The following is an 11,124-nucleotide window of genomic DNA, read 5'->3' as shown; positions in this document are numbered from 1 at the left end:
TCAATTTGGTGGGGCACAGGACACTATGCTGCGTTTTTATTGGGGCCGATAGTAATTTTTTTTTTTAAAGGCACCCCCCCCGACCTTTGATTTCTGCCACATTTTCCAACCTCTGGAAGGTTGCCTACCCCGATCCAAGACCTAAAGAAGTATAGCCAGGACTCATGTCCAGCGGGAACGCATGGGAACGGAGTTCCTGTACTTTCTCCATAGCAGGAACGCAGTTCCCTTTAGCAGGACTGGCCTTTGAACAGGGGCGGGCTGAGCTGGCAGGGCAGTCTGCTGCGCTGCATTCCCGGGAGTTGTAGTTCGGACCACGTTCAAGTTCCTGGTGGCGGTGGGTGGAGACTGGAGAGAACTGAGCAGCGTAGGAGGAAACTACAACTCCTGAGTCCCAAACACTGGCTGTGAGTATCCCGGTGTAATGGCAAACCTCGTAGAATCGGCATGCCTGGTGTGTGATGTCACAAGTGTGCCCCATTCCACTCTCCTTCACAATTCCTCCTAATTCACCCTGCTGTCATACACATCTCCACTACTACTGATACCACCTAGCCTCCGCTCTACGGGGCCACCGCTGCCACCTCATGGTCAATGAAGGAACAGCACCACACCGCTGTCAGCTCATCACTTCGCTGACAGGTCAGTTGAGATCTCACCAGCCCACACTCTTGAGGGAACTGGAAATTACTGGGGGGTGAAATTACTGGGGGATGAAGGGGGCAGAGGACATTACTGGAAGGGAGGTGAAGGGGGGCAGAGGACATTACTGGGGGGGAGATGAAGGGGGGCAGAGGACATTACTGGGGGGAGGTGAAGGGGGGCAGAGGATAATACTGGGGGGGTGAAGGGGGCAAAGGACATAACTGGGAGGGGGAGTGAAGGGGGAAAAGGACATAACTGGGAGGGGGGGGGGTGAAGGATACAGAGAACACTATGGGGCAGAGTGAAGGGGACATTCCCCTTTACACTGCAAGGAGGAACTCTGCGGACCCTGATGTAAAGCCGATATACACACATTTTGTGTTTTTGGAGGTGGGTGGTGGAGGATCTTGGGTGAGTTCCCGTACTTTTTTTCCCAGGACTTGACCCCTGAGTATAGCGGAGTGCAAATGATATAGAGTTATGTTAATGGGTGTCAGTGGTAATCTGTGAACAATTACCTTGAACGCCATGAACTTGTGGTAAGGTTTGGGGGCCCAGGCGTAAACTTCCACAGAGTTTTTCAGTGCAATCACCAGGAACTTTATACGTTCGTATTTCACTGTGAAAGATAACAAGATGGTAAGAGGGGATAAACCCTGCTATTCTAATAATGCAGTCAATCGGATAACCAATGAGAACACATATAGCCGGATGTCCTTACCTACTTTATAATGTACACATCCTTCCATATCGCCTACCGTGCTCCACCCTTGTTTCTTCTCCACTTCTGGGTCATTGTGGAGGATCTTGTTTCTTAGCCAGGAGAGATAGTACACCCGCAGCTTGTTCCTCTTACCTGCAACAAAGGACATCAGTGCTATGTGGTTGTTTTCATGGGAAATATTAAATCTGAGAAACGTGAGTGAGGTTTGTGAAAGTCCTAACAATCACATTCATGCATTTGCTTCCTTTTTGTCTGTTAAATATAGTAATGAATGCATTTTATTAAATAAGTGCAAAAACTACCTATTAATCCGGCCAGGAATTGAGTCCTGGCCTGTGTCTTCTGCACACAAATAAAAGTAAATGGAAGGAATTAGTTTCTGGTGTAGACAGCGTTTCATACATGTATTCAGGAAAGCTTCTTGTACACACCACTGAAATATACCGCTTCCTCATACATTCTTTTCAATGTAAGGAACAAAAGCAACACCCAGCCTCCGTTTACATTGACTATGGCTTTGAAATTGTGCGACTTCATCTGAAATCGCATGATTTCAAAGCCGCATTTCGGTGCAACTTTGAAGACATCTTTGCAGCTTCATGCACAGAGGTCTATTCAAGTCAACCCCGAAATCGCCAAAAGTAGTGCATGTACTACTTTTTCAAATCAATGCATCACTGCAAAGTTGTCATTGCACCGATTTTAACAGTGCGACTGCCAGCAATAGGATGCGACTTGTCATGCGATTTGACCTGCCAAATCACATGACAAATGGCTTTAATGTGAACAGGGGCTAAACCCCAGAGGGAAAAAAAAATAATTTAAAGTCGGAGGGGATGGGTGACAAGAGGAATGGAGATGGAGGAGATAAAGATGGGGTTAAAAGAAAAAAAAAAGAAAGGCATGTTCACAGGAAGAAAGGAGGGGGGGGGGCGGTGTTGTGGTAGGGGTAAAAACTCACTCATCCCCCTGGGGATGCCAGGGAGCTAGAAAATGTGGATGTTTATAAAAGACTCTGCACTCTTATCAGCCCTTCCCAGTTCACCTCTCTGGAATACAGAACAACCCCCCCTTGTTATTTATAGAGATGGGGGGGGGGTCCTGCTGTCCTATTCTAAAGTATTCTAAAGTGACAATACTATTTTTCCTTAGATACAGTGAGTGAGTATTGTTACCCTTGATGACAGGAAATGCGTTACTGGCAGGATAAAAATAAATAAATTGAGCCACCTCATTTATCAACGGTCAAGCTGCAATATATTACATTTTTTTTCCTGGGTTAATTATATAGCTATAGTGTGGAGTTCAAGGAGTGTGGAGAATAGGGTGCTCTGGATAGCAAGGAGACTTTAAAAAACAGTCCATGGCTGGCTCTTGAATTGTGATTAATGCACCACAGCAGCACTTCAGAAGAGGGAAGCACACTCTATAGGAAAAACAAAGCAGAGAAGAAGGCGCTTCTAAGTGCCATAATAAAACACTTTAAATGACAAGGAAGGGTTAAAAACACCTACAGGATGGGAGTAAAAAACAGTCATATAAATGAATCTATAACGTCCAGCGGGATTGCCTACTGGAAACAAAGACTGCTGCAGGTTAAAGTTCCAGCTGACTGATTGGTTTGAAGAAGGAGCAACTGGGCATGCTCCAAAACATGCAACCGCCCACTGACGTCACCTCCGGTCAGGGGAGGGCTGGCAGCCTTAGGCCTGGGGGGGCAAGTCTAGTCAAGTGGCCCATTAATCCACGAATCAGCTCACCATCAACAGTGCCCATCAATGCAGCCTCACCAATGCCCATCAATGCAGCCTCACCAATGCCCATCAATGCAGCCTTACTAGTGTCTATCAATGCAGCCTCATCAGTGCACATCAATGCAGCCTCACCAGTGCCCATCAGCTCAGCCTTGTCAGTGCCCATCAATGCAGCCTCACCATAGCCCATCAATGCAGTCTGTTCAGTGCATGGGGATTAGAGAGAGAAAAGCTGCTGGATAACACAGAGCGGAGATCTCCCGCTTACCCAGTGCGGCTTCTGTCATACGAAGTCGTGCCTCCTGGACCAGGTTCTATGATAGATGTCACCAGTGTGCTCTTTATCATAGGACATCCTTGGCTTCCTGGCGGTACACTGAGGTACACGTCACCGAGGAGCCGATGCACGTACCCGGTTGCTGTGATGTCTGCCGGGCACCCGCAATCGCTCATGACAGAGCAGGAATGTGGATCTGTGTGTGTAAATACACAGATCCACATCCTGTCAAGGGAGAGGAGACAGATCGTATGTTCCTAATATATAGGATTGGTCTCCTCCCTAGTCAGTCCCATCTCCCCCCCAGTTAGAATCACTTCCTAGGTAACACATTTAACCCCTTGATTGCCCCCTAGTGTTAACCCCTTCCCTGCCAGTGATATTTATACAGTAAATCAGTGCATTTTTATAGCACTGATCGCTGTATAAAAGTTACTGGTCCCAAAATAGTGTCAAAAGTGTCTGATCTGTCCACCGCAATGTCACAGTCACAATAAAAATTGCAGCATTACTAGTAAAAAGAAAAAAGATAATAAAAATTCCATAAATCAATAACCTATTTTGTAGACGCTATAACTTATTACTGCTTATCGCAATTTTTTTTACCAAATATGTAGAAAATTACACATCAGCCTAAACTGTTAAGGCTTAAGTTGGCATATTATAGCAAAAAGTAAAAAATATTGTGTTTTTTTTAACCAGTTCCCGACCAGCGCACGCCGATGTACGTCGGCACAATGGCACAGGCAGGCATATTGGCGTACAGGTACGTCCAATCTGGTCGGGACCCCTGTGAGTCCGGTCGCGGGTCCCGCGGACTCAATCGCCGCTGGCATACCCGCGATCATCTCACGGGGCGGCTGAACGGAGATATGCCGTTGTAAACAGCATATCCCCGTTCTGCCTAGCAACAAATGACGCTGATCTCTGCTCCATGTGATTGGAGCAGAGATCAGTGTTCACTAAATGAAAGCCCAGCCCCCCCCCCCCCCCACAGTTAGTAACACACCCCTAGGAACACTTAACCCCTACACTGCCACCCCCTGGTTAACCCCTTCACTGCCAGTTTCATTTACACAGGAATCACTGCATTTGTATAGCAGTGATTGCTGTATAAATGACAATGGTCCCAAAAATGTGTCAAAAATGTCCAATGTGTCCGCTGTAATGTCGCAGTCACAATAAAAATCACTGATCGCCGCCATTACTAGTAAAAAAAAAATTATTACTAAAAATGCCATAAAACTATCCCCTATTTTGTAAACGCTATAACTTTTGCGCAAACCAATCAATAATCGCATATTGCGATTTTTTTTTACCAAAAATATGTAGAATACGTATTGGCCTAAACTGAGGGAAAAATTTTTTTATATATTTTTGGGGGATATTATAACAAAAAGTAAAAAATAATGTGTTTTTTTCAAAATTGTCGCTCTATTTTTGTTTATAGCGCAAAAAATAAAAACCGCAGAGGTGATCAAATACCACCAAAAGAAAGCTCTATTTGTAGGAAAAAAAGGACGTCAATTTTGTTTGGGAGCCACGTCACACGACCGTGCAATTGTCAGTTAAAGTGACACAGTGCCGAATCGCAAAAAGGGGTCTGGTCTTTGGCCAGTAAAATGGTCCGGGGCTGAAGTGGTTAAAGTTGGCACTCTTTTTTTTGTTTAAAGTGCAAATAATAAATACCGCAGAGGTGATCAAATACCACCAAAAGAAAGCTCTATTTGTGGGAAAAAATTAACTTGGGTACAATGTTGCATGACCGCACAATGAAAACTGACCTGGGCAGGAAGGGATGAAAATGCCCGGTATTGAAGTGGTAAATTAATGAAAGTGTATTTCTTCCAAAAAAAATTGTATTTGAAAAACAGCTACATAAATACAGTGTGACATAAAATATTGCAACAATTGCCATTTTATTCTCTAGGGTCTCTGCTAAAAAAAAAAAATTATATATATATATATATATAATGCTTGGGGGTTCTAAGTAATTTTCTAACAAAAGATTTGTTACTTGTAAACAAGTGTCAAAAAAGGTTTAGGCATGAAGGGGTTAATAATATCAGCTCCCAGCTTGAAACAATGGGAAAGAAGTGAGAAATCTTCATAGTGTAAGACTTTTCTTTTTAATAAAAAATAAAAAAAAACACATTCACCAAAAAACTTACATTATCTGTGCTCTGTCCTCAGGATCAGCCTCATGGGGTGACAGTCTGCTCCCCCGCAGCCTTCTCTTCCTGTGGTCAGGCTAGGGAATTTTTTGCACCCAGGAATTGCTATTAGGCCACCGGGACTACATGTCCCACGATGCTTTGCAGCTGCTGGAGGCTCTGATGGGCTCCCTCCCTCTACCAATGAGGAAGCAGGGGAGGGAACAGAGTGGGCGGACGCTCACACAGGCTGCAGTGTTCGGAGGAGAGGAGGGGGGGGGAATCCCCCACACGAACTGACAGGTCAGGTTGGCTCTCACTGGATTAGTGTGAGCGCGACCGAGGGCAGGTGCGGGAACAGAGCGGCCTCCACTACATAAGTGAGTGTGAGTGCCTCTTGAGTTTCCACGCCCCTCCCTCTGCCTCAGCTTGCAGCCCCTGCCCTGACCCGAAAAAAAAAAAAATTGTGAGAAGTGGCCGCCGGCCATTATGCATATATTGTTAGGGCAGCCTAGGGGGAAATTGCTACCCTGCCCCCCGGCCCAGCCCGCCTCTGCCTCCGGTTGCCTGAATTCCATGCTGATCCTGACAGCACGGTTCTCCATATTTACCACCGCTGGTCAGCTAGAACTTTCACCTGCAGCTGTCTTTACTCCCAGGGGGCATCCCGCTGGACGTTATGAATTGATTTATATGCCTGTTTTTCATTCCCCTCTTGTAAGTGTTTTTAACCCTTTCTTGTCATTTAAAGTGTTTTATTACTGCACTTAGAAGCGCTGCATTCTCTGCTTTATGGTGTGGAGTGTTTGCTAAGGTGAAGATAATTTAGCAAGTTTTATTTTACCAAGCTAGAAAAGACTTTGGGGCCTGATAAAATTTTAACTGTGTGACTTTAAAACAGCGCAGGTTTCAACATTTTTGTTGGTGTAAAAGAAAAAAGAAAAAAAGAAAGGAAAAAGACCCTCGATGCATATTTTTGTGGAATGTGACATGTCGGAAATCTAAAAATGTTTTTGTGTGACATACAATGGAAAAGATTGCATATATTTTGGTCACAAAGGGAATGTTCATCAGCTATGGTCACTGTAATAAAGAATATTTTGTGACTTTATTTTGCGCATCATTTCCCAGTCACAATTTCTCACTCTCTGCCACCAACCCTTTAATCAGCCCTTTGTTTTTTGTTTTTTTCCCCTGGCAAGGGAAAAAATAAAACTTCCTGGTAACGCTTTCAAGTATATAGGTTAATAAACTGTTTTTATTTTTTTTCAGTTGATACCTATAGACAAACCCCCCCCCCCCATTTTGGATAGCGCAAAGGAGGGTTTTAACCCCCGGTAAGGTTTTTTTCACCATGTGTCCCATTGCAGAGATTTCCCCTTATTTCCTGCCCCATAGCCAAACAGGAAGTTAGAGGAAATCCCCGTAAATCAAGGCAAATCCTTGGGGACCCCCAGGTAACCGGAACTAGTGTTCCCAGTGGAAAATTTCCCCTCTAATAATTTTCTGGGGACAACCCTAAATTTGGGTAATTACTTTTACTAGGTGTGAACACCTATGCGATCCGATTCTGCTGCGGACCAAAAAAAGGGTCCCGTGCGAGTTTGCGGCGGGTGCGACACGAATTCAGCCATACTATCTGTATGGCTGAACTCGAATCGCACAGAGATCGGATGTGATTTGCACTGCAGTGCGGTGCGAATCACATCCGTTCTCATAAACCGCTGCAATGTGAACCCAGCCTTAGAGACACTGGCGACGGGGAGTGATCACGGGGTTAAACCTTTATTGGGGGGGTTAGGGGGGTACCTTAGAACTAAAGGGGGCTAACCCTAACTGCCCTAACAGTTATTACAGTCACAAATGACACCCGCCGGGTGATCAGGGGGTTAAACCTTTATTAGGTAATAAATGGCGGGTGCCCTGAAACTATAAAAAATAACTAACCAACCAGCGTCACCTGTAACAGTTATATGGTGATCACTGGTGAAAGGGTTAACTAGGGGGCAATCAGGGGGCTTTATGCGGTAGTATATGGGGGTCCCTGGCGCTATAAAAAGCTGCGGCGAACCTAAATACCTACCTGCCTAACTAGCGTCACCTGTGACACTAATACAGCGATCAGAAAAACTATCGCTTATTAGGCTGGGTTCACACTGGAGCGATGCGGGAACGCCATGAATCCGCGGCGGGTTCCCGCATCACATGCCTCCCGGCGGCAGTTCACACTGCCCTATGCGAACTGCTGGGAGTGTCAGTGAAATGTTAATGACACCCCCAGATCAGTTCGCATATCGCAGTGCGATCTGCAAACTCGGATCGCATGGTGTGAACACCCATGCGATCCGATTCTGCTGCGGGCCAAAAAAAGGGTCCCGTGCGAATTTGCGGCGGGTGCGACACGAATTCAGCCATACTATCTGTATGGCTGAACTCGAATCGCACAGAGATCGGATGTGATTTGCACTGCAGTGCGGTGCGAATCACATTCGTTCTCATAAACCGCTGCAATGTGAACCCAGCCTTAGTAACACTGGCGACGGGGGGTGATCACGGGGTTAAACCTTTATTGGGGGGGTTAGGGGGGCACATTAGAACTAAAGGGGGCTAACCCTAACTGCCCTAACAGTTATTACAGTCACAAATGACACCAATGCAAAAAAAAAAAAAAAAGCAATTGGTGTCACTGTGACTGGGGGGGCAGGGGTAATTGGGGGGTGATCGGGGGGTAAAGGGGGGGTGTGAGTGTGCCTGGCATGTTCTACTGTATGTGGGGTGTGTTGGTGCAACCCACCGAACCTCTCTCCTCGGTGCCGGAACGAAAAATACCGACACGGAGGAGAGAATACATCACTTCCTCTCCTGTGTTTACATTACAGGAGAGGAAATGATGTCACCGGACATTTTCATTCGCCGGGAGCGATCGCGAGGGGGTGGCCATGAATGAATGGCCGTCCCCTCGTCCGGGATCGCTCCCGAACGAATACCGACCGCCGCAGGCACCGGGCGGGGGCCCGATCGGGCCCCCGACCGGCGGGCAGGCAAGGACGTACATGTAAGCCCTTATGCCTGCCCGTGCCATTCTGTCGACGTACATCGTCGTGCGGCGGTCGGCAAGTGGTTAAGCAACATGTTTACTATGGACTGTATTTCAAGTGCACACACTTACCGCTGATGGTAATGAGCAGGTTGAGACCCTCCAGTACATCCATCTGCTGGAATCTCCGCCGGGTGATCAGGCTGTAGACCTTGCCCTGTCCACTACGGTCCAGAAGCATGAGGCCGTTTTCTGTGCCCACCAGGAGATTGACCCCTAGAACATAAAATGTTGTAATTTTTACCTTACAGAGATGGCACTTGGACCTTTGATAAGCTTTTCTATTTGTTATGTACCCAAACAACAAATCAAACAAATATAGTTTTTCACACAACAAAACATGGATTAGACAATAAGACCCCTTACACACGGGGCGGGTTCTGCTGGAGTGGGCCTGCTCAGTGGAGAATCTGTCTGTAGATACTCACTGAGCAGGCAGATGGCTGATCCATGTCCGCTACGCTTATGCAGAGTGGACACAAACACAACCTGCTCTCCTCTACGGGTGGTCGGATCTAAATGGACCGCCTGTCTGTTTTGCACCTGACTGCCATCTGATCCACCAGACAGATGGGGGACAGATCCTCATCCATCTGTTTTAAGCAGATAGGATCAGATTGGATGTCAGCTCAGCAGTTGTGAACCGATATACCGATCCATAGAGGACACTGGAGGGTCAGGGTATGGGTGTCATGTAACTCACTGTCTCCTCTGCTATCTGGCAACATTAAAGTGCCTATCGAATGGCCCAGTGCTGTCAGACTGGGATGGAGGAGGAGTCAACAGTCCTGAATAAGTTCCAACAGGTCAGTTTGGAACTTGCACAGGGCTTTCTTTCAACAATTCTGGCAGCTGAACAGAGCGGTAAAGGAGCAAGGAAATTGTGCGTACAAGCTGCTGGGGATTAAGTGAGCTAAGTGACCTTTTTTTACTTTTCCCACCAGTATGATCACCTAATCAGAACACGTTCAGTAATACTTTGTAAAAAAACGGTTATCCAAAAGCAATACCAAATGTCAGGGGATTTTCTGCTAAAATACTGTGTACGGACCTATATCATGCCCTGGGTGCAACTGTTTGCATGCATGGGAAAAACGAATCTTGCTACTGATCAACTGTATGCTCCAGAAAAAAAAAAAAAAATATATATATATATATATATATATATATATATATATATATATATATATATATATATATATATATATATATACACACACACACACACACACACACACACACACACACACACACACACACACACGTTTGTGGACACCTGTCCATTTCACTTATAACAGACTCTTCTAGGAAGGCTTTTCACAAGATTTTGCAGAGTCTGTAGGAATATATGTCTATTCAGCCAAAAGAATATTTAGGACGTTAGGTGTTGATGCTGGATGTGAAGACCAGGCTTGCAACGGGCATTTTAGTTCTGTAGGGCTTAGTGCAGGTCACTCCGGTTCCTCCATACCAAACATATCACCATGTCTTTATGGAGCTGGCTTTCAACACACGGGCAGTCATGCTGGAACAGAAAAGGACCTTCCTCCAAACAGTTGTCACAAGGTTGCGCAATTGGTTAAAATGTCCTTGCATGCTGTAGTATTAATAGCACCCTTCACTAGAAGTACCTAAACCCAATTTGGAGGAGGTACATAAAATTTTGCCCATAGTAGTTTACTGAGTGTTCAACCTTCTTTTGAAGTGACTTATATGGCAAAAATAGGGATATTTGTTTATACACAGAAAGTACTTTTCCTAAAAACGCTGCAGCCCCTCCCACTCACCCCACAGTGCAGCGCACAGGATTTCAGAATTGAACCTCTTCTTGTACTTTCTGATCTCTGGAGTGTCACTGTGTGGCCTTGTGTTAGTTGGATTCACGTTCACAACAGATCCTTTTCGCGCTTCATATTTTAACTGCTCCAACCTGGCGGCATCTGCGCTTACGAATGACGCTGCAAAAAAACAAAAATGTGCACATTTACAATCTCCAATATAGAGGAAAAATAGAATTGTTCACAGCAGGGTAAACAATTGCAAACTGTTATACACTGCTGGACAAGGTAGGGAGTCCAACTCTACCTTCCACTTCTTCATCCAACCCAACAGAGAATGCAGGATTGAGACAAAGACTCTTGGTATCAACAGGTAGGAAAGAGCTTAAAACATTGGCATCCCCACACTTGTTGATTTCCCTAAAGCCAGCCATAGACGGTTTGAATCACAGCAGGAAGGGGCTGAGATTCAAACCATGTATAGGCAAGGCTGAATGTACCCAAGTTGATCGATCGTTATAGCCGCTAGCAATAATAACTATGTATTCTGACGAGGACAGCTTCCCCCACCGGGATAACACAATGGCTCGGCAGGACGAATTTCCCTGTCAACACAACCCACGGTTGCATAAAATAAATTTGCACCGACTATGGCTAGCTTAAGAATTAAAAAGTCTGGTGGATTGCTTATTTTTT

At 45.6% G+C, this 11,124-nt stretch overlaps 1 protein-coding gene across 9 annotated transcripts in view; it reads right to left on the bottom strand.

The window, feature by feature from the left end:
- The window catches only part of MINK1 (misshapen like kinase 1), a 247,232-nt gene that overhangs the window by 5,524 nt on the left and 230,584 nt on the right, over nucleotides 1–11,124 (bottom strand). For all 9 annotated transcript variants that reach the window (XM_077470708.1, XM_077470707.1, XM_077470714.1 and 6 more), the window contains 4 exons: nucleotides 10,438–10,608; nucleotides 8,723–8,866; nucleotides 1,367–1,501; nucleotides 1,164–1,264 (listed from right to left, as the gene is read on the bottom strand). In XM_077470708.1, coding sequence (XP_077326834.1) covers nucleotides 1,164–1,264; nucleotides 1,367–1,501; nucleotides 8,723–8,866; nucleotides 10,438–10,608 — 551 coding nt within the window. The remainder of the gene's footprint in view (nucleotides 1–1,163; nucleotides 1,265–1,366; nucleotides 1,502–8,722; nucleotides 8,867–10,437; nucleotides 10,609–11,124) is intronic.

Source organism: Lithobates pipiens, unplaced genomic scaffold (assembly GCF_037356315.1).
Source record: "Lithobates pipiens isolate NorthernLeopardFrog02 unplaced genomic scaffold, aLitPip1_a1.2 Scaffold_8, whole genome shotgun sequence".
In the NCBI taxonomy this organism is placed as follows: Eukaryota; Metazoa; Chordata; class Amphibia; order Anura; family Ranidae; genus Lithobates; species Lithobates pipiens.
Note: the sequence above shows the minus strand (reverse complement) of the source record. Positions and strands in the feature narration are given on the sequence as shown.